This window comes from Equus przewalskii, chromosome 13, assembly GCF_037783145.1.
Source record: "Equus przewalskii isolate Varuska chromosome 13, EquPr2, whole genome shotgun sequence".
NCBI lineage: Eukaryota > Metazoa > Chordata > Mammalia > Perissodactyla > Equidae > Equus > Equus przewalskii.
This window is the reverse complement of record NC_091843.1, coordinates 43074009-43098533: the sequence shown is the minus strand read 5'-3', so window position 1 is coordinate 43098533 and position 24525 is coordinate 43074009. Positions and strand designations below refer to the sequence as shown.

The window sequence follows — 24525 nt, the reverse complement described above, 5'->3', positions numbered from 1 at the left end:
TTCTTGCATAGGATATCACCAGGAATGAATGGGATTCAGTATCTGATTAACAGGATCACATGACGCTCGGGTTATGTCAGTAATCTTTTGTGAGTGAAAGTTAATTTTCTTGGGACTTCAGCATAACTCTAAAGAAATAAATTTGTTTTGTTGTGCTATTTTATTTAGAGTCACGAGTGAAAATCTGTACTCACAGGTACTATATGCAGGCTCGCACTGCAATGACATCATCTGAAACTTCTCCTCATCTGTCTCTACATCTAGACTGGAAAGATACTGCTTTACTTTCCGTGCCATTTGGGCATCTTCGTATAGCTTCTTGGCGTTAAGCAGAGAGCTGCGCCGTGCCCTTTTTTTGTGAGCACCTCCCTGAACATCCAGCATGTTTGAGTTTGTGCTGCCTTGACTCAGTGACCTGTAAGAAGATGGACATCACAATAGGGGGCTGTAAAGACGAGAATTAAGCATGGCAGACTGAAGATAAAAGAATTTTCTTCTGTTAATGCTATTGCATGCTGATGCAAATGAGTTAAAAGATGAAGAGCATTAATGCAAAGTAATAAGGCACACACGGCAATGTTCTCAGTTTTCAAATTTGGCAAAGTGCAGAATTCAAAAGAATAAGATAACAATTCCCCCCTGAGCAACAAATCCCATCAGACCTGTGTATGTGCCTATGCAAACCATGGCACAATGTGACAAGTAAAAGCATTCCTCTGGCCCTGGTGTCCATCCACACTCTAAAGATATGGCAAGAGCCTGGGTCAGGACAAGTTCATTCTCAGCCACATCTCTGCACCATGGTTCTTCAGCAAGGAAGTTTCTAGAGCAGCTTTGCTTGTCTGTGCTGCTTTGAACATGCTACTGCCATCATAACTCCTGTCTATAGCAGGCCCACTCTGCGCATGCTGACCGATTTTGCCAGTAACCAGATTTTGGCCAAAATCCAAAGAGAACCAGTAAGAAAAATTCCACTCACATACATAATGGTCAGGCAATATGTGGGTTCTAGGACTGGGGATCTGGGATCTGGGATCTGGGACCTTTCTTCTGCAATGCCTTTGAATGTGATGGAACTGCAAGCTGGATAGAAATAATCACAATTCAAACAAGCTATAGCTTCACCCAACTCTACTCTTTTTGGCAAACCTCCTTCTACAATGGCTACATCTAGAACCAATGAAAAACAGGAAATGCAATGCTATTTGTCCTTCCTAACAAGGCTACCAAACACAAGGTTCTTAGATGATTTTTATTTTACAGGCAGTTGTCATTCCAAAATAATAAAGGTACCTATAGGTTTTCTAAATTAGTCTCATATTTACACAAAAATATTCTAAATACATAGACCACAACCATAGAACAATTTATTCTTTAGTGCTCACATACCCAGTTTAAAACAGACACTAAAATCCTAATATTTTCATTGTAAATTAAGTGAAACAAAGTAGGAAAAGTGTTATGCTATTTCTTTCATAATTTTAAGATCTTTGATATAGGGTGTGTCCTACATTTGATGGCAACTTTCGATTGCTATTGGTCAGGCAGAAACTGACATGGCTGTCACTGCTTACACATGTAGAATGGTTTGGAAGAAACTCCAATTACATCAGTGAATTACTCTTTTAACCTCCAGGAATCAAATGATTATAAGGAGGTAGTGAATCTGACAAGTCCAACAAAATTCCTAAAGCAGGTGTCAAAAGGAGGCTGGCTCTAAATACTTGCAAAGCCAGCCTAACAGACCAGCACCAGCAGCTTTTATTGCTTTTAAAAATGGTTTAAGAAATGTTGCATTACCAACACATTTGATGGCACACAAGGCAATAGTGTATCAAAAAAAAAACCCCATAAACTAATAACTCTAAAAGTGATTCAGAAGATTCATATTCTGAGTATGAAGTTTTACAAACACCTAAACCAATTTAATTGATGTATATTTTCCTTTTTATGAATACAAACGGGTGTTATGTGATTGAACTATATACCTAAGTTTATATAAGAGCTCTTTCAACAAGTATAAAGTAAAAAATTCTCAGTGGCAAGAAGGCACTGCAGGGATTTTTCTTACAGGTACGTGAAATATTGGCGTGTCCAACAACTGATGATGACTTGGATTCAGAGAAATGCAGCAAAACCAAGTCCCAATGTTGAGGAGCTTTTTAATAGAAATATTTAATAACTTTATCTTAGATGACATACAAAGGAAAAAAAAAGAGAAGTATCCACAATCTAGGACACATACAAAATTCTGATAAATGAAAACATTGTGAGAAATGACAATAAAACATCTTCTAAGCTACTTCCAAAGCAGAAAACACTCTGATGTAAAAACGAAAGTATGTAGTGTCTGCAAACATCATACAATACAACCCTAAAGCTGAATTAACAGTAAATGTGTTACATAAGTCACTCAAACACCCCAAATTTCCACTAAGATATACTGACCAAATATTCTTCTTCATAATAATGACAGGAATCAATTTCTATTTTTAGTGAGAAGAACCGGAAAAGACCAAGACACAAATGTATAATATAGAAGAAAACACATGAGAAACACACAGAGCAGGGAGGAAGAAAGTAGAAGGAAATTTAAGTTTATCAAGTTCCAACAGAAAACAAGACCACAAATAAGACAAGACTCAAGTTAAAGTGGCTCACAAAAAATTCTTCTTACATGTAATAAAAGCAACTAACTTCATGATTTGCTATAGTCCTAAAATAACAAAATTTTTCTTACGCAATCCATCTACAAGAACCATCTCTTTCTTCACCTAAGAACGAAAGGACTTACAAAGAAGGTTTATAAGATCCTAAATATTCTATGATTCTAAATAGGTATCTAGTTATGTATAAGCAGATATCTGAACCTACCTGAACAACAAAAGGTGGCAGTTTCTGATTCTATTATGGTTTTAAGAGAGATAAGGGAGTCTTTAATTAAAAATGGTAGGAATTTAAAACAAAATTGACTCAGTGTTGGGGGGCCAGCCACGCGGCATAGTGGTTGGGTCAAGTGCACTCTACTTTCGCAGCCAAGGTTCGTGGGTTCGGATCCAAGGTGCGCAGACCTACACCACTCATCAAAGTCACACTGTGGCGGCAACATACATACAAAATGGAGGTAGACTGGCACAGATGTTAGTAGCTCAGGGCTAATCTTCCCCAAGCAAAAAAAGAAAAGTGGCAACAGATGTTAGCTTAGAGCAAATCTTTCATATCAGAAAAGGAAAAAAAATCAATCAACGCTCTAAGTCCTATGGTATTAGTAGATCTGAGGAATTAAAATCACCTTCAATTTCAATTATTTACTAACTCAATTTTATAGTATAGTTTGGATAATGGCTGCCTCTTTTTGGAAAATGTAACCTTTATAAACAAATCTCATTCATATTTATACACCTATATATTTGTTTTTATAAAATATGGCATTTAAATCAAAGAAAATTGCGTGGACTCTGGAATCAGACTACCTAGGTTTGGATGCACCATTAGTGAGCTGTAAGAATCTGCATGACTCCATCTTGCCTATCTGTACCATGGGAACAACAGTATTCATCTCACAGGGTGGGTGGAAAATAATTCACATAAAGTGCTTAGAACAGTGTATGGCACATAGCAAGCACACAGCAAATATCTGCTATTATCGTCATCATTTAACTGACGCTGCTAAATTAAAATCTAAAAGGGACTTATGGGACTCAATAATGGAAAAGTAAAGAAAAAAAAAAGCTAGTTCTATCACTACTTTCACCTTGTTAGCAAAGGCATTTTTCAGGAATGTAGGTTGACAGGGTTAATAGAACGCATGCTATTTTATGTGCGTGCATTAATGAAAAGGATGCAGTATATGTTAAGAGTTGCACAACCTTCATTCCAGTTGCATTTATCTCTACACTTACCCCAGACTCCGCCACCTCTTCTTCCTGTAAGCAAGAGCCACAAACATTGAAGCATGTGTTTGAATAGGAAAGCACAGAAAAAAGACAACAGTTGAGAGTCAGAGAAACTATGGAGACAGAACAGAAAAACTTTACTAGGAAAAACTGATGGCTTAACAGTAAAACAACATTAATAGAATGCAGAGGGGTAAAATGAATTACGATATGTACTTAAGGAGAAAAAACTCTCCCAATATTTCCTACAATATGCTTTTAAACCAATTTAATTTATAACACCTAACTCATCTAGAGGCTTATGTTAATAAGAAGCTTAAGAAAAACATTTACTTACTATGAATTCTGAACTCAAAGTTTCCAGGAAGGAAAACTTAAATTAAGGAATAGAACTTTTGAACATTGTTTTTGAAAGATTTTTGAGCCACTCATTTAAGTGACAGGATGAAATTACAAGAAACAAAGATTTATAATTTCAATTTTAAGTGTAGAAATTTCTCTGACAACGTATTTTACAAGAAATTTTGACCAGCAAATCCAACTTAAAACGTAATTTAAAATATATTATCAAAATCTTTATGATGTAGTATATATCCTTATACTACAATTGGACTAAATATTGTTTATTTATATTTATTTATTTTGTTCTGGTTCCCCCAGCCCCCTGGCTGGCCTAAGTACACTCCAGGCCTGCACCCACTAAGCTCCAGCCGTGGGTAGCCCAAGATTGTTTTTCAGTCAGCAAACTGATTACTGTTGAAATAAAACAGGTTACTTTGTTCACACTAGATAATATACAACACCAAAACGGACAATTACTTGCTTAAAGAAAGATAGCACATTTCAGTACTTGCTGACAAATAAAACTGATTCAGGAAAAGCTCAGTCCAATCTAATTATAAATGTTTTATTTTCCCCTATACCTTATTCTACTTAGCCTAGACCATTCCCAAGAAAACAGCCAAGTTTATTAATTTCCTCCTCAGTTTCTTCCTCCTTTGCTCATTTCTGAATCATAGCTGGTACTTGGTATATTATTAACTGGTCTAGCAGGATCACAAATTCATGACGTCTTCAGGAACTAGGGTGATAACACATATGAGTAAATGGAGGTCCATGTAAGACAAAAGGGAGTGGTGAGGCCACTGTACAGGGACATGCAGCAACAAAAAACTTAAAAAACAAACAAACAAACCCTCCTCCAGGTTTGCTTTGGTTCCTGGTTCTTACTGTTTTCTGCTTTCACACTGTTGAGCAATGACATCTCTCATTACATGGAGTGATTCTCAGGGAAAGAAGTAGGATGGGTAGGCAAGAAGAGTGCTGATACACTCCTTCCTCCAGTCTTTGAGAATTTCTAAACTAGAGCAACCATCAGATCCACTACTTAGAAAAACAAAGACTCCTGAACAGTGATTTAACCACACCAAAACAAAAACAAAAACCCAACCCTGACACACACTGATTCTGTTTGGTTACGAAAACTCCATCTCTGATTTTTAAAGAGCCAAATATTTTTGTTTCCTTAGAAGACTATAGTTTTTTAAGCCACAGAAATTGTGTCTGCCTCTATAAATATTTCATTATTTTAAAGCTTGTGTATACTGAAGCTATACATATAGGCCCAGAAGAAAATCAGACCAAAAATTAAAACTCTCATCGCTATTTGCCCTGAAAACTACAAAAATCACTGGGAACAGCTTGACAACATACTTCCTATAAGTTTTATATAACTTGAGGAAGTCTCTGTTACATACAGTCATGCACCACATAATGATGTTTTGGTCAAGGACAAACCGCATATACAACAGTGGTCCCATAAGATTAGTACCACACAGCCTAGGTGTGTAGTAGACTATACCATCCAGGTCTGTGTAAGTTCACTCTACGATGTTCACATGATGACAAAATCACCTAACATCACATTTCCCAAAATGTATCCCTCTCGTTAAGTGATGCATGACTGAATTTTAGAAGAATGAAGCATGACTTAGACAGAAACAGAACTTTAAACATATTCAGTAAAAATAAAAGACAATATTCAGACTAATACTTGAGAAATCAGATGAAAGCACTTGTCCTCTGTGAGAACTTCAGTAAAGATCAGCAATTTTCTTACATTTAAATTAGCTGATATTCTCAGTAACAATAACAATACACAACTATCCATGTACTCAAAAAAGTAATACAGAACTAGGGTTCAAATCTCAGCAAATTATGTAATCCTGGGCGCATTACCTAACTGGTCTGAGTTTCAGTTTCTTCATATGTAAAAGGAAGGCCAATACCACCTATCTTTAAGGATTACTCTGTAAAGCACAACAATTGACATGTGTAAAGCACTTCATACAGCACTAACAAATGGTAGATGGTTAATAAATGATAAATATTATGATTATAATTATATCATTTTCGATGCCACTCTCTAACACTTTTATACACTTCAATGTCATACCTCTGTCGGAACATCATAGCTGGGTCCATGTTAGCAGAAGTCATTCGAACAACCTGACGGATCTCCCTGGCAATCATTCTTAGCTTCTCAAAGTTTACTAAACCATCTACTTTGGAGTCATTTCCTATGGAATAAAAGTAATTTTTTAATTTTCAGAATTAAAATATCTATATACAGGTAGCAGAAGTTAAGATTTTACTCCTGAGAGGCACAAATCAGACCTTCTTCATCAAACCGCCACTTTTGTTTTTAAGAATTGATAAACCCACAGATGGTTCAGCTCTGCCCCCAGGGAATGAGCTACCAGGAGGAACTCTATTCCTATGGGAGTAATGATTATGAATACTGAAAAGTGATAAACTGCATAACTTCTAAAACCAATTTCACTATGTTATAGGCACACCTAAAAAATGCAGCTCCTCAAATTGAACTCTCCAGATGCTCAGCCCACTCTCAGGCAGGTAGCTGCATCTGTTCCTTTGGGCAGCAGGTTACAACACTTGAAAACTTAGGTTTTAGCCAGAGGTTACAAACAATGACTTTTGAGCTTAACCCAGTTAGGTTTTCTTCAGTTTACAATACTTAAAAAATTGTTAAATGAGTTGTCAACATTTAAGAAGTAGAAGATATCCCATGAAAACAAGAATTTCTGACTTCTCTTGAAGAAAAAAAGGTAGGGATTAGGTGAGGGATTAAATAGTAGTAGGTCTATTTTCCCAAATGGCAATAAGTAGTTAAAATTAAGAGGTGGATGGCTCAACTGGGGTAGACACTTTCTTGCCTGCCATTCACCTTCTGAATTTACAATCATGACTTTAATCATTAACACAAATTTTCTTGTTTATAAGTTCTATAATTTTTATTGCTGCTTTGTTAAGTAGTTCTCTGTTGGAAAATTTTCACAACTTTTGAAATGGTCTACTCTGAAGAGAGTAGGTATGAGACCAGACTTAGCCCATTTGTTGCCTTACCCAGTTCAAACCACAAGGTAAAAAATTATATTCAAAGGGCTATCTGATTGTCTGTAGTAGTGTTGTGTTTTTTTCCCACAACTGTCTTTAACAAATAGTGTGACCCCATTTCTCTCTCATGGTAACTGTTAAGATGCCTCTGTAGAACTCCGAGTCCCTGAAGACAAATTTTAGAACCATATGGGCCTGGAACATATGGTGGTCTCCCTTCTCATAGTAAACAGCACCTATACATTGAACATATGAATTATTCAGGGTCTCGACAAGAGCTGGAAACAAAACAATCACTAAAAATATTTTCAAATCACATAAACATGTTTTGAAGGAGCATGTCAGAAAAATATCTTTGAAGCCTATCATAACATTTCCTTATGAAAAAGAAGTGATAATGAAAGAGGGGGCAATAAGACTAGCTACTTAGAACAACCTTGCTGAGAACAAATAGAAAGTTGGACAAAAATAGAAAAAATGTTCTAAGGCATCAAAAAGCTATCAAGGCAGTGAAAATCTGGAAGAATGAAGATCTGGGGCAGGTTAGGGTTAGAGTTAGCATTTCCCAGTGCTTGGCCCTAGGGACAACTGCTGATTTCAGAAAAGAGGGATGATGAACAGAAAAACTGAATAGTGCCACCCTGACTTCAGAGGTTAGAGGAAAACAACTAAAGTCTAGGTAAACCTCCAGTGCTTTGGGTTGGTACCCTAAAGGGCTGTATCCTAGGACTAAGGATGAACTGAATGTGGACTGGGATAAAAGCTCAGTGTTAAATTATTTCAAAATGTGAAAATGGATTAAGGTGATTTTGGATTGTTAGCACTCCTAGCTGCCTGGTAGAAGCAAGCTTTAATTCTCTCTGGAGGAATGGAACATCATCTGAAACCTCTGAATATTTCTGTAATTTTTTTTTTGGGTGAGGAATATTGGCCCTGAGCTAACATCCGTGCCAATCTTCCTCTATTTTGTATGTAGGATGCTGCCACAGCATGGGTTAATGAGCGGTGTGTAGGTCTGCACCCAGGATCTGAAACCTCAGACCCCAGGCTGCCAAAGTGGAGCATGCGATCTTAACCAGTATGCCACTGGGCCAGCTCCTGTTTCTGTAATTTTCTATATACAATATCCATTTGGTCAAAAATAACTAGGGCTATCAGGAGAAAAGACGACATGATTGAAATGCAAGAGAAAAAGAAAAAAGACAACAGAAAGGGACCCACAAAGGATCTAGATTATGGAGTTATAAGAGAGAGACCTTATAATAACTATGTTGAGTATGTGCCAAGATATAAAAAACAGCACTGAGAACCCTGGCAGAGAAGACAAAGATAAAAAGATAAACAAATGTAAACTGTAAAACTGAAAAAACACAAGTGAAATTAGGAATTCACTGATAAATTTAACAGTAAATTAGACATAGTTGAAGAGAGAATTAATGAATTGGGCAATAGGTTGGAAGAAAATACTCAGACTAAAGCATGGTGAGACAAAAAGGTGAGAAACACAGAAAAGAGAAACACAAAAAAGAGACAATAGGGGCAGTGATCAGGTCTAACAGAAGTGAAAAGAAAATCCCTACAGGAGAGGTCAGATGAGGTCAGATAAAACACTTGAAGACAGAATGACTGAGAATTTTACAAAACTCATGAAAAATATCAAAACACAGGTTTCAATAATTCCTATAAACACGTCATAATTAAAACAAAAACCAAACTGTCACACCTAATGACATCATAGCAAAACTAGAGAAAAACAGAGATAAAGAGAAAATTATAAAGTAGCTCTCAGAAAAAGGGTAGAATATAGTCAAAGGAATGGCAATTAAGGCTGACAGTGAACTTTCAGCATTAACAATGGAAGCCAGGAGACAATGAAATGTTATCTAAAAATGTTGAAAGAAGATAAATGCCAATCAAATTATGCCTTAAGAATGAACATGAGGGGTTGAGCCCATGTTGTAGTGGTTAAGTTTGGCATACTTTGCTTTGGCGGCCCAGATTTGTGGGTTTAGATCCTGGGTGCAGACCTCTATCACTCGTCAGCCGTGCTGTGGTGGCATCCCACATATAAAGTGGAAGAAGACTGGCACAGATGTTAGCTCAGGGCTAATCTTCCTCAGCAAAAAAAATAAAAAATAAAATAAACAAATTAAAAAAATATATGTATATCTATTAAAGAGACAAACTAACAATAAGAAAAGGCAAGAAACTCAAACTGATAATTGACAAAAGAGAACAAATATATAAAAGGTGCTCCATTTCATTAGTAATCAGGTAAATGCAGATTAAACCACACCACTACTGGAATGGGTAAAAATAGAAAGAATGAATTTACCAGGTATTGGTGAGGACGAGGAACAATGAGAACTCTGATAACACTGCCAGTGTTCCACTGCTTAGTAGATAATGCCAAATTGTTTTCTAAAGTTGATTATACGAATATAAGGACCCATAAATTCCACCCCGAATTATATGGAACAAAAATGTACCTGCACCAAAAGAGGTATGTGCAAGAATACTCACAGCAGCTTTACTCACAATAGGTGAACAGTGCAAACTATCAAATGTTCATCAAGAGAATGGATAAATCTATTGAATTGCATTCATGTAACAGAATACTAAATAGTTTTGAAATGAAGTATAGCTACACTCAAAAACATGGAAGAATCTCACAAATGTAATGTTGACTAAAGCCAAAAGCCAAACCAAAACATAACAAAACAAACAAACTCTGTGATTCTATTTATAGAAAGTTCAAGAATGGGTAAAACTAAACTACAGTCTTAGAATTCAGGACAGAAGTTACCTTTGGGGAAGAGAACGAGGGTGGTAATTTGGAAGGGGCATGAGTGGGGCTCCTGGGAACCTGGTAATGTTTTATTTTTGGCCTGGATGTTGGTTACGTGGGTATTTGCTTTGTCATAATTCATTAATTTATTCACATTTTTGGGGCACTTTTCTGTATATGTTAAGTAATTCAGTAAAAAAAAGCTGGAATGAAAAATATTACTAAATAAAACAACAAATACGATCAAACAGTCTGATCCTGGTGTAGTCAAGTTTATGTTTGAATGCATATGGTAAATGCCTAAATATCTTCTTGTCAATGTGGGTTTTGGATTCCTAAAACTTGCTGCGTTTAACTGGGGAAAGTGACATAATCATTAAGCTGAAAAATATATTACATCTAATAAATCACAATTTTATAGAATTAGCTGAAGCTAAATAGGCTGATTTTCAAGTAACTTTTAAATACCTTCATGTAGAAATGTCATATCTTTCTTGACCACAGGGTAGAGTGGAATAATTGGAGGCTGCATGCTTTGACTACTTAGAACATTTCTGTACTTTGCCATGTTTCTAGATGGATCAAAAAGGTCTTGCAGATCTTGAAGGTGTTTCTCATATTTGCTAGGTAACTTTTCCCAAGTACCTCTGAGTCGTGCAACAGAAGACAGGTTCAAGCCACTGCCATAGATTAGAATGAAAATATTAAAAAGGGAAGTAAGGAAAAGAGAGGATTCAGGTCAGTAAATCGGTATACACCAAATTTCTCTAATAAAGCTAAAATAAGCAAGGACACATTTCAATGTGTTGAAATAAACAGAAGATAACCATGAAATAAATAAATAAATAAATAAAAGGGACTTCTTGATCTTAAAACAAGGAAAACTTCCTTCAGAGGAACTGCATTACTTGTACACCCATGGTCTTTATTTTATAGTTTGCATGTAAGTGACAAATATAATAATTCCATAAAATAGACATTTAACTTTAAAAAAAAAAACCCTTCAAGTATCATAGTGTTTTTATTCATTTTACTTAGAAATAGCTTCATGGGACAGTATCTGTTTAAAAGCTATTTCAGTAATGCTGAGCACAACTGTTATATAACAACCGAGGCACGTTCTGGGACTGAACCAGCCTCTTCCTCTGAGATTTTGTCCACTCATGTCCCTGATTCCAAACCTTCCATATGCCCAGGTTCTAATCTTGTCCCTCAGGCCTCTATATATACAATGTCTCCTTTCCACAGGATTTTAAACAATTCAGCCCTAACTTGAAAAATAATCTATGCCAATTAGGCTGCAACTCCTCTTTCCTTCTACACTAGCACCCATAGGCAGGCTGTCAGATTAGAGGAGGGCATATACAGTGCCTCAGTTTTCTTACCAGTTAATCCCTCTTTTATTCTCAGCCACCTGATTTTTACCTACACCACTGTATTTAATTTTCTCTTGACTTCTAATTTCAAGATGTGGAGTTAAGGTATCTTTGTTCCCTTTGCTTCTCAGAAATCATCCCAAACAACTACAAGGATGAATAAAAGAAATGCAAATTTCATCTCCGCTGAAACCAAGAGATATCTGTAACTCCTAAACACATCAGAAAGGCTGCCAAAAAGTAGCCAAGGTCAAACAGGAGTACGCAAAATGCTGAAAAAGGATGTCTGCAGCTGAAGATCTCAATGAAAGCTGGTAAAGCACAGTTCTCCAAAGCAGGTTACTCACCCTGAAGGCAAAAACAGCAATCCCCTATGTGGAACACCACAACAGAGTCCATAGGGAAAGTAAGATTAAAACAGTACACACAGTGATATAACATCTTGGTGAGAAGCAGTTTAACAATGAGACAGGATAGAAGGGGGAAACTGAATTGTAAGCAGCCCTAGAGCTGTCAATCTCCATTTGTTGAAAAGAGGAAAAGGTGAAACAATTCACACAGAAGCTCAATTCCTGCTAGCCTGGAATATTGCCTTGGCTCCTCTTCCACACGTACCTCCTGCAAATAGTTGGAACAGAAAAACTCCTCTCATTCAAAAAGAAGGAATGAACACAGGATCTATAACAAGCTGCTACAAGGAAAAACAAATAGGTGAAGAACATAAAGCAGAAAAATATTGCCAACAATCAAATAAAAACTAGGAGTAACCAACTACATAACCATGATTTCAAATGAGTCAATAAAGTAAATAAAGAGCTTAAAGCAGTAATATAAGAGATTAGGGAAAATATGGTAAGAGAAGTTTAGAAAAAAAAACTAGTAAAGTTCAGAAAAGAAATGGAAGAAAAAACCAACACAAAAATGAAGTCCACACTGGAATCTACATAAAGAAAATAAAGATACTGCTAAAAGCTTGTGCAAGTGACATGGAAGAAAAGATTAAAAAAAGCAATCAATGGAAATGGACAGAGTTGAAAAGGACTAGAGAAAAAATAATGGGTACGAAAGACAAGGAGATCTAAAATCTGTGTAATTGGTATCCTTGAAGAAGGAAACAAAAATAATAGAACTGAAAAAATATTCAAAGGTACAATTTAAGAAAACTTTCCAAAAAGAGATTGAGTCTACAGATTGAACAGGCACCCACCAAAGTTCCAGAGAATCTGATACACAACTAAAAGAATGTAGAAACATCCAGGCAAAGATAGATGACTACAGAGATAAGGAAAGAATCTGAGGAGTAATCTCAGAAACTTGAACAGCTACAGAAAATGTTAATTGTGGAGCCACTGCCTATGAAGTGCCCAAGAAATAACACATGAGACAAGAATTTTAAAGACAGACAAACTGTCACTGAAGTATGAAGGCAACAGTAAGACACTATGAATATGCTCAGGAAATATAATTCCCACAAGCCCTTCTTTAAGAAATGACTAGAAAACAAACTTCAATTAAGAAATGACTGGAGAGTGATGTCAGCATCATGGCAGCATAAGAAGTCCCTTGTTTTATCCTCCCACACCATCAACAAAAATTTGGCACCTATCCATGAACAGAAGTGCCTCTGCAGGAGTTGTGGGACCAACCACCACATGCCAAGGAACCTGGGAGGAGCCTTGCCCACCAGTGTAGTGGGTAATAGGCAGACAGACTTCGGAACTGGCTGTGGAGCCTACAGGAGGCTATGAAGTTGTTCTAACCCCTCTCAGCTGTGGTCTGGGAATGCCTGCAGAACGCTGACTTGGGTGGTCACCTACAAACAAGAGAGGCTTTGTGGAAGTCCAGGTTTCTAGAGAAGTTCCAACACTCCACTGGAGTGAAATAAAACAAAAAAAAAAGTTTGGATACACTAGAGTAGATAAAAGGAACACCTTGATTTTGCTGGCATTACCCCTCCCCCAAGGTGGTACAGCTCAGGGCTAAACTAGACAGTCTGTGATTTCTCTCCCACAGAGGAAAAGGAAAGTGGGTAAGTGAATGCCTGGTTTTCCCAGCTGTGTGGGACACTGCCAAAAACACTCCTTTCTCGCTCACAGCATCTAGAGCATTAAAGTGGGAGCTCCAGGATTAGGAAGAGGAACCAGATCAGGAGAGTGGCATGTAAAATATCTGGAGGGCATTAAAGGGGCACAGTTCCTGCTGACTGCTCTGGACTCCAAGAGGAAGCCCACCCAGGAGCCATGGGGAAAATCTCACCCAGAGATACCCCTACTGTCCCATGGGCACCTGTGGTACACCATGTACCAAACCCATACCTCCCCAAACTCTGCTGCTGGGCTCTCTGTGTGAGGTCCCAAGAGCAAGCTCTGGTAGAGAGGGAGAATGCACAGAAAACAGGCCAGAGTCTGTGGACAAAGGAGAAACCACAAACTTGAGCTGCAGCATCACCTTCAGGAAAACAAAAGAGGCTATCAGCTGCTGACATGGTGCACTGTAGCATCAAGAGAAGACATACAAGCTTCAGAATTCTCCCACAAGAAGGAATGAGAATCATGGAGTAGGTGTATCCATACAATGCTTGAGAAAGTCTCAGAATCTAAAGTGAAACTATTGAAAGGTTTTTTTGGTTTTACCCTGAAGGCAGCTAGTAAAAACTGGAGGTGATTGCTACTTCAAACGCAGAAAGAGGCAATGCAAAACTCCAAGTAGCATGAAAAATCAAGGAACATGACATCACCAAAAGTTCATAATAATCTTTCAGTAACCAAACCCAAGACATGGAGATTGACGATTTACCTGAATAAAGAATTCAACATAGGTGTTTTAAGGAAACTCAATGAGTTACAAAAAACCACAGTAAGACAATTCAGTGAAATTGGGAAAATAATGATAAACATGAGAAATGTAACAAAGATACAGAAATCACAAAAAAGAACCCAACAGATACTCTGGAGCTGAAGAAGTCAATGAATGAAATGAAAATTATAAGAGAGAGCATCAACATCAGAGTAGACCAAAGACAGGAAAGAATCAGTGGAATAGAGGATAGGAACTTTGAAATAACCCAGTCTAAGGAGGAAGAGAAAAAGAATGAAAAAGAGTGAAAAAGCCTATGTGATCTATGGAAACCATAAAAAAAAACCCCCAATATCTGAATCACTGGAGTTCTAGAAGAACAAGAGAGGGAGAAGGGGGCAGAAAGCCTGTTTAAAGAAATACAGTTGAGGGGCTGGCCCCATGGCTGAGTGGTTAAGTTCACATGCTCTGCCTTGGTGGCCCAGGGATTCACTGGTTCGGATCCTGGGCACAGACATGGCACTGCTCATCAGGCCATGCTGAGGCAGCATCCCACGTGCCACAACTAGAAGGACCCACAAGAAGAAGGACCTGCAACTAAAAAAATATATACAACTATGTACTGGAGGGATTTGGGGAGAAAAAGAAAAAAAAAAAAGATAGGCAACAGTTGTTAGCTCAGGTGCCAATCCTTAAAATAAAAAAAGAAATATGGCTGAGAACTTTCCAAACCTGGAAAGATATCTGGACATCCAAGTTCATGAAGCTAATAGATCACTGCATTATTTCAGTCACAAACAATTTTCTCCAAGACACATTATAATAAAACTGTCAAAAATGAGAGCATTCTAAAAGCACCAAGAGAAAAAAAGACTATAACCTACAAAGTAACCCCCATCAAACTATCAGCAGATTTCTCAGCAGAAAGCCAGGAGAGAGTGGGATGATATATTCAAAGCGTTGAGAGAAAAAAAATTGCCAATCAAGAATATTCTATCTGGCAGTTATCCTAGAGAAATGATGGAGAACTTTCCCAGAAAAACAAAAGTTGAGGGAATCCATCACCACTAGACCTGACTTAAAAGAAATACTGAAAATAATTTTTCAAACTGAAATGAAATGATGCTAATAGTAACATGAAGACATATGAAAATACGTAACATTCTGATAAAGGTAAATACATAATTAAAATTAGAAAACTCTCAATACTGTAATATGATGGTGGGTTAATCACTTAGAGTATAAAGGTTAAAGGACAAGAGTATCAAAAATAACCATAGCTGCTATAATTTGTAAATGAATACGCAATATAAAAAAAGGCAAACGGTGACTTTAAAAACATAAAAGAGGGGGAGCAAAGGGTAGAGTTTTGTACATGATTGTAGTTGTCATCAGCATCCAATAGATTGTTATAAGATATTTCATGTAAGTCTCATGATAACCACAAAGCAAAAACCTATAGTAGACTCACAAAAGATAAAGAAAAGGGAATCAGAGCAGACCATCACGGAAAATCACCAATTCATAAAGGAACGCAGCACGAGAGTATAAAGGGAACCAGAGAATTGCAAAGCAGCCAGAAAACAATTAATAAGACAGTACTAGTAAGTCCTTACACATCAATAATTACCCAATGTCAATGCAACAAATTCTCCAATCATTCTGCACAGAGTGGCTGAATGGATAAGAAAACCAAGACCCAATTATATGCTGCCTACAAGAGACTCATTTCAGCTGAAAGGACACACCTAGGCTCAAAGTTAAGCAATGGAAAAAGATATTCCATGCAAGTGGAAACCAAAAGAGAGGAGGAGGAACTATATTTATATCAGACAGAAATAGACTTTAAGCCAAAAACGGCAATAAGAAACAAAGAAGGTCATTATAAAGAGGTCAATTCATCAAGAAGATGTAACAATCATAAATAAATGCACCCAACATTGGAGCACCTAAATATATTAAGCAAATACTTAACAGACCTGAAGGGAGAAGTAGACAGCAACACAATAGTAGGGGACTTCAAGATCCCACTGTCAGCAATGGACAGATCATCCAGACAGAAAGTCAACAAGGAAATGTTGAACTTAAACCCATACTTTAGAACCAACGGACCTAATAGACATATACAGGTCATCTCATCCAACATCAGTAGAATACACATTCTTCTCAAGCACGCATGAACATTCTCCAGGACAGATCATAAGACAAGCCACAAAACAAGTCTTAGCAAATTTAAGATGACTGAAATCATACCAAGTATCTCTTCTGACCACAATGATGTGAAACTAGGAATTAACAAGAGGAAAACTAGAAAATCTACAAATATGTGCAAATTAAACAACACATCCCTGAATAACCAATGAGTCAAAGAAAAAATCAAAAGGGAAATAAAAAAATCTCTAAATAAAGGAAAATGGATCTGCAACATACCAAAACCCATGGGATGCTGCAAAAGCAGTTCCATGATGGATGTTTGAAGTAATAAATGCCTACATTAAGAAACAGATCTCAAATAAGTTACCTAATTTTACACATCAAAGAACTGGAAAAAGAAGAAACTCAGCCCAAAGTTAGGAGAAAAAAAAAAAAGTAACAAAGATCAGAGCAGAAATAAACAAAATAGATGCCAGAAGAACTACAGAGAAGGTCTATGAAACTAAGAACTGGCTTTTTGAAATGATAAACAGATTGACAAACCTTTAGCTAAACTAAGAGAAAAAGAGAACTCAACAAAATAAAATACACTATTTAATTCCAGGCAGAACTGATTCATCTGTGTCATCTCTGCTGAAAAGTTAAAATGTCCTTTATATTCTTTGACATATTTTAATATAAAATTTAAGATATGAATACCAAGCAATTAACTTTACACAAAGTACTGAAAATGTGTATAATAAACTGTTCCTTATAACAAAACAAACCTCTTAACCAAAGCAAAGCTTCTTAACCAAATCCCAGGCCATCCTTATAACCGTGTCTTGGGGCTACTGTCCACCACCTTCTCTCAAATCACTCTCTCTCCTTGGCTTTAATGACAATATTATAACCGTGATGTTCTACCATTTCTTGTATTGATCCTCCATCTCTCTGGCTAGAGACTCTCTTCTTTACCCCCACAATGAGAATGGTCCCTAGGTAAGGTTTTTAGCCCTCTACCATTTTCTTTCTACACTCTCTTTTCATACAGAGATCCCTCTTGGTGTCAATCAATTTTCTTCATGGACTACTCCAAAATTGACCCTATTTTCAAATTCTGTACTCCATACTTCCTGTACAAATAGTTTCAATTTCTAGCCTTCCAAGTGTTCATCAATGGCATCTTTATTACCCATTTTAGACCCAGCTGTTAAAAACTGTGAGGTAGGTGGTGTAATTCCTGCATTTTACAGATGAGAAATTTAGTCTTTAATTTTCTATTGACACACTGCTACTACACAGGAGAGGCAGGATTCAAACACAGGTGCAGCTGATTCTAAAGGTAACTCTGTTAATCTCTATTCAATACTCCTCTACAGATTTTTCAGCGCCAAATCACAGTGAGGCAGGTTCTGAAAGATGCAGAGTACAGAAGTCTTATGATAAAGACCAGCTGTTGGGCACACATCAAAAGAGGGCACATCCATCAAAGAGGGAGAAAGGAAGAAAAATGGGAAGGCAATAACCCATATTCACCAAAAAAAAGTCTAACTGATAAAAAGATGGAAGAAACAAAAAAGAGGAAAAGGTAGTATCACCAGAATGGAAAATGTTAACTCTAACAATACTTTAATAAAAATATATTAACTGAACTTTTCTTCTCCTAGTCATTTAATACCTAAGCAGAACATCTAATATCAGGTCTAATATCATGACAAAGCCATACACAAATATTTGTACAAACTTACCTGATTACTGCAAACATGGAATTGAAGTTCTTACATTCTCGACAATGAAGTGCAATTTTAATAAAATGCTTAATAAGCTTCATTCGTTTGAGTTGATTTGATTCAGTTAAAATCTCTGTGGCAACCCAGAATGTCTCTTGGTTTACAATGTCCTCAAACTCTTTCAAATGAGTATTTCCTGTTTTGGAATCTAACTTAAAAAGGTCATCAATGTATTCAGTAGGCTCAATATTACGAAACAAATCAAAGTCCCTCATTGACAGCTGAGTGGCCACCTCAATGGTACTTAGCTGAAGCATGGATAATTGGCTTTCCTTAACTAGTTCTTGAGCATCTTCATCTGAACATAAGGTTTCTGTCTCCATGTTATTTTTTAAATAATACCTAAAAGGAAAAAAATTGTTTTGTAAGTGATTCACATTTATAAGAGCACTTTTGCTCTTTGTTATTGTTGTCAAAATATCATTATATTGGTAATAACGTTGCCAAGATGTTAGAATATTCACTTACAGATGATATGGAAAATTACCATTTTAAACAAGACGACTTTAAAGATGTTGTCCATTATTCTGCTATGTGACATCTATTATTTTAAAGAGTAAAAATAATGTTGATTATGCTATGAACTTAATCATTTTATTAAACTACTCACACAATGTGTCAACAATCGTGCATATATTCTTGAGGATAAAAGCTGTCTGATGGCTCTATGAGGGTATCTGACACAGAGTAGGTGCTATATAAATATTTGTTCACGGACAGCATGAATAAACACCTGAATCAAGACTGTTTACATCTCTATTCAGGACTTGTTACTGAACTCATTTCCTTCTTTAATTCTAAATTTCTAAGAGAAGCAAAGAAGAATAAAAGCCATAAAGGACGGGAAACTCTTCCACTAATGATTTCTCCCTTGTTAAATACAAAAACCTTGTTCCAGCAAACTGCATGGATCAGCAATCATAAAAAAGACCATTTTTCTTTCTTCTTTTTAGATCGACAATTCTACAGCTCTTAAAAGCTAAGAGACAGGTTTCACAATTATGAAATATCTTGCACAGGGTTGTCGCTAGGGAGAAAAGGTAATATATCACATGTAGCTTTTAATTCATTCTTTTCTAATATACAGCTTGATCTAAGCCTAAGTTTGTCTCCATCTATTTTTTACTGTCAAGGAACTACATCTCTTCTTCTTCAGCCTTTTTACTGTCCACGTGCCCAAGAGAATACCATAAATAATACTTTTGAGACTCATTATACTATAGATGATAAAATTATATCTAACATTTATAGACTGTGTTATATTTAACAACTCACTTAATATTTACAACATTCCCGTAAGGTAGGTTCTATTATCACTACCCTCATTTTACTGATGAGGAAATTCAGGCACAGAGAAACTAAATAACATGCCTAAGGCCACAAAGCCAGAGTTGGGATTTGATTTTGGGTACTCTGGCTCTGTGGTCTATGCTCTTAATCACTATGTATAGCCAGCAAAGCAGAGATAAGCCTCTCTCTCTTAATGGCTACTGTGATGGGCAGTCATTTTAAGGTTTCCAAGGATCTCCTTCTCTGTGTGAATCTAGGCTCACTAAAAAGATTACACTATTCTCAGAGAAAATCACCAGAGTAAAGAACAAATGTACCACTCAAAAAATGTTCTACTTGATCAATTTTCAGAGCACAAAAATTTAAACATTTTCCTGCATATTCATAAAAGGAAAACTTAAAACAGGGATCTGACTACATGAGTGGTTCTATGGCTTTATTTTAGCAGGAGGGCTAAAATATTTTACCAGTTGTCCTCCCTTTCCTTCTCCCACTTTTGGGCAGCCCTTGGAGTGCTAACACTCCAAGATTACATTTACATGGTTATGGAGACAAAAAAGCTGATAAAAGAGAAATCCTACTTTAATTTTAGAGAGAACTCAGTGGTCCTAAAACATGTTTCTACTCAAAATATCTGTTTTAACACAGAATCTTCAAAAACGCATCTAGAAGTAAGTACATTCACTAATAAGCACATTCACCTTCCATTGAGCTGAATTCTATCAGCCAATTTGGAGAACTGGTCCGGAAGTCTTCGCTGTTTTATAACACCCTCAGGAGTAACAGAAACTTCACAGAGAGAATATGTGTCAGATGCACCAGACAAACCAAATTCATGAACAGCATGACAAACAACTTCTTTAGCTGTGGTGTCTTTACTGATGATAATGTAGCAACTCTGTTGATCTGCTTTGAAAACTCTTATAACTTGATCAGGAATATCTATATAAATACAAAAATGTGCCTTGTTATTTTTGAGAAAATTACTTTTAAACTCTTCAAAAAGTAATTTGGAACACAATGATCCCTCTAAACAGTGAAAAATAAATTTCTATTTAAGGAGGTTAACAGACATCAACTGTTGCATTTATTGATAAATAAATTTATCTTATCTTTTCAGGTGACAAAATACTAATACATGTTCACAGAAAAACACAAACAAAATGATAAAAATTAGGGTCAGATACATCCATACAATTTGGAATCCACAGTTTTTTTCATTTACTATAAACATTTTGATGTCATTAAAAATTTTCCTACAGGGGCCAGCCCCGTGGCCAAGTGGTTAAGTTTGAGTGCTCTGCTTTGGTGGCCTGGGGATTCTCCGGTTGGGATCCTGGGCCAGGACATGGCACCACTCATCAAGCCATGCTGACGTGTAGCATCCTACATGCCACGACTAGAAGGAACCACAACTACAAGTATGCAATTATGTACCAGGGGGCTTTGGGGAGAAAAAGGAAAAATAAAATCTTTAAAAAAATTTTTTTCTACAACATAATTTTTTAAAAAATATTGTTATAGTTTTTTTTATAAAGATTTAATTTTTTTTCTTTTTCTCCCCAAAGCCCCCCAGTACATAGTTATATATTCTTTGTTGTGGGTCCTTCTAGTTGTGGCATGTGGGACCCTGCCTCAGCGTGGTTTGATGAGAAGTGCCATGTCCGCGCCCAGGATTTGAACCAACAAAACACTGGGCCGCCTGCAGCAGAGCGCGCTAACTTAACCACTCAGCCACGGGGCCAGCCCCCAAAATAATTTTTAACGGAGGCAAAGGACTCGATAATATGTACCTTATATTTTTTAATTATCCAAATCCTTAATGATGGACATTTAGGCTGCATACTGTTTTCTTTTATCATAAATATCATTATAATAAACAATCCCCGACCTCCCCACTAGATAAATTTTTGCAGGCAATCTGATTATTTCTGCATTGGAGAAAATCCAAAAGAGAAATGCTGAGGTAGATGGCATGCATATTTTTAGGTTTTTGAAATACAATCCCAAACTGTTCTCCAGAGAGGTTATAATATTTTATAATCCCAGTGTAAAAGAGCAATTTTAGTCATACTCTTATCAAAACTGTGCATTAAATGTTAAATTTTTTTTTTCCATTTTGAAAGCCCTATGCTTTTCCTTCCTCCAAAACCATGTCATTATTTTATATTTCACTTCTTTGGCTACTAGTGAGATGCACTAGTTTAATGAACCATCAATATCCTTCTTTTCAAAACTATCTTTTAGTATTCTTTGTGCTTTTTCCTACTGAATTATACTAATTACCAACACTTAGTCTACTATAAAGTGCCATGTGTTTTCAGTTTTTATATTCTATTTACTTATTTTAATGCAGGAAAATTTTAAATATTCATGTGGTTAAATTTCAGACTTGGCCTCTGTGGTTTCTGCTATTAGTAGATAAATTCCACCTCAAGATAAGCACATATAGATAATGATATTTTCTCCCCTTCTTCTATTTCATTTTCTTGTCATACAGCATTGTTCTAAAACTTTCAGAACAATGTTCAATATGATGACAGTGGGCTAATTTTTAATAGAATTAAATGTAAGTGAAAAGTGATCTGGCAGCATGAATTTTTCATTACAAATTTTTTTCTCTTTTTTAAAATTAGGAAAATGTACTACTGTAGACTTTTTTGTGTGTGATGACTGAAGTTGGGGTGGATTGGGTAGAGTTTGGTGGCTCAAGTAATTGTATACCGTTTGTCTAGCATTACCTTCTTACCATTTATAAATTGTTAACTTTTATAGAAAAAGAAAAATTAAAAATTTGTCTCAAAACCATCTGTGGTATAATTCTGGCTAAAGGAAAGAAGACAGTAATGAAATTGATGTGGTTGGAAATAATTTCACAGAATAAGGTACACTCCCCCACCCCCTCACTCTGGTCTCACCCTTGAGGCTGATTGACTCCCAGGACTGGAAGATTCAACTGAATATATGTGAAAACAATTCCAGGGAGGAGTTGTCTTAGTCAACAGATGTTGAATGTTGCAGGTCCACTGTCAAGTTGCAAGCAGAATGCTTCATCTAGTCAAGCCCCTTTTGTAAGATGTATGCACCAAATTCTCTTTTCTTGATGCATGCAAATATTTGAGCCACCAAATGCCTCTTGTTCATAGTTCTCTGCAATGAGTCAATTCTTAGGGTGCTGCTATCATCATCAGGTTTCTAAATCTACAAGGCTTAAGGTGAGACTGTTTTATGATTCACCAAAATCAGAGAGGCTTCTCTACCCTAGGCTAGAAAATGACTGCAAGCAGACGAAAATTTCAGTTTGCCAAGAGAGATACTGGACAAAAGGGTTTCATTATCTCTTTTAACTCTACAAAAGTTTAAACAACACATTGTTACCTCTACTGTTTCTACCCTCTTTACAAAATTAGGTCTTAGTGGTCTGGAGCTCTAGAATTGGATCTGTTTACTGGAACTTTGGAGGCTGAGCCTCAGCCAGCAGGCCTCGCTGATCTTGAAGGAATAGGGAGATGTTCTGATCCCTTTTATTAATTTCTTCAGAGAAATTTATTCACAAAGATAGACTGAGAATTTTCACACATTTCATTTTCTCTTCTCTTGCTGCCAACATACATAATATAACATCATCTGGGAAGGAACAGAGTTGTGTATCTTGCTAAACAGTGTAAAAAAGTGATACTCTGTTAAAGCCATTATGTCCCATGCAAAGGACAAACTGCTATAAAGTAACATCAGAGGGATTCAGGCATCATAAAAGGGTACCTCTAGATCAGATCCACACATGAGATTATCCAAAGGGCACTCCATAACCCAAACCCTGATGAGTCTGCCAAGGTAATAAGTGCCAATTTGGAAATCCATTTGAGAGACATCAGAGGAAAAAATTTCTCTGCACTAATATCAGTGTAAACCTCCTTTTTTATTTTAGAATTGCTACATACATAATACATACATATTCTTTACAAATATGTTTGTTGCTAGAGGGAGAATATCATATATGCCAAACATAATACTTGGCACATGGCAGACACTCAAATGTTAATTGATTAGATGAATGGTAAATATAAGGTTAGTAGAAAGTTGAATCAAGAAGGAAAAATGATCTAATCATTTCAAATTTTAGGTAAGGAGGTAGAATGCACATAAAAATATAATCCCATAGGGCAAAACAGACATTTAAAAAGAATCTTGGAGGAGTACAGCATTTATTAGTTTTATGATTCATACTTTATTAATAAAATTCTTATATAAAAGGTAAATGAATTCATGAACAGGAATCTCAGATATCTGGACTTTCAACCCAAAGGCAAAATTTCTAGAGTGCCAACTATAATCTTGCATGAGTAAAATTAAATAATGAAATACCTGAAGGATGCAGGTATTGACCCTAAGATTACACTAACAATGGGAGAATATTTTAGGTATTTAAGACAATCCTAAAAAAATCCCCAAAGACTACCTTTTCATTCTGCTTTAAATTGTTAACTGATGAACAAATATTTATGGAGTGCTTGTTATGTGTCAACAGTGTTGAGGTGATGAAGATACAGTAATAAATGAGATGGACAAAGTCTCTGCTCTCAGGGATTTGCTTATATTCAAGAGAGTAACGGGTGGTACAAGGAAAGACAGAAAAGTAAGTAAATAAGACAACCCGTATAGCGAAAAGCGTCATAAAGAAAACACAGGGTAGTTGTATAACAGTACAGATCAAGGATTGGCGAACTTGTTACATAGAGAGTCCGACAGTAAATATTTTAAGTTTGTAGGCCAAGAGGCAAAACAGACGATATTTTGTAGGTACTTATATATCAGGAGGGGAAACAAATTTCCATAAAATTTTTAACAAAATTTAAAATATAATAATAATGCAAACATAAAACATGTAAAGATAGGTAAACACAGAGGTGTAGGCAACACTGTAAATGTCCATTGAAAGGGGACTGGTTAAATGTTAACACTATCAGCTGCTTAAAAAATTTTGGTAGAACAATACATCTCGATACAGAAAAGTACTCAAGGTATATTGCTAAGCA

The 24525-nt window shown here is 36.3% G+C and overlaps 1 protein-coding gene across 24 annotated transcripts in view; it reads right to left on the bottom strand.

Moving 5' to 3' along the window:
• Positions 1-24525, bottom strand: part of RAPGEF6 (Rap guanine nucleotide exchange factor 6) — a 200200-nt gene that overhangs the window by 19882 nt on the left and 155793 nt on the right. For 13 of the 24 annotated variants that reach the window (XM_070571179.1, XM_070571180.1, XM_070571173.1 and 10 more), the window contains 6 exons: positions 20191-20431; positions 18158-18541; positions 10570-10781; positions 6352-6475; positions 3903-3926; positions 195-415 (listed from right to left, as the gene is read on the bottom strand). In XM_070571179.1, coding sequence (XP_070427280.1) covers positions 195-415; positions 3903-3926; positions 6352-6475; positions 10570-10781; positions 18158-18541; positions 20191-20431 — 1206 coding nt within the window. The remainder of the gene's footprint in view (positions 1-194; positions 416-3902; positions 3927-6351; positions 6476-10569; positions 10782-18157; positions 18542-20190; positions 20432-24525) is intronic. The other 11 variants (XM_070571181.1, XM_070571198.1, XM_070571176.1 and 8 more) reach the window with 1 other exon arrangement.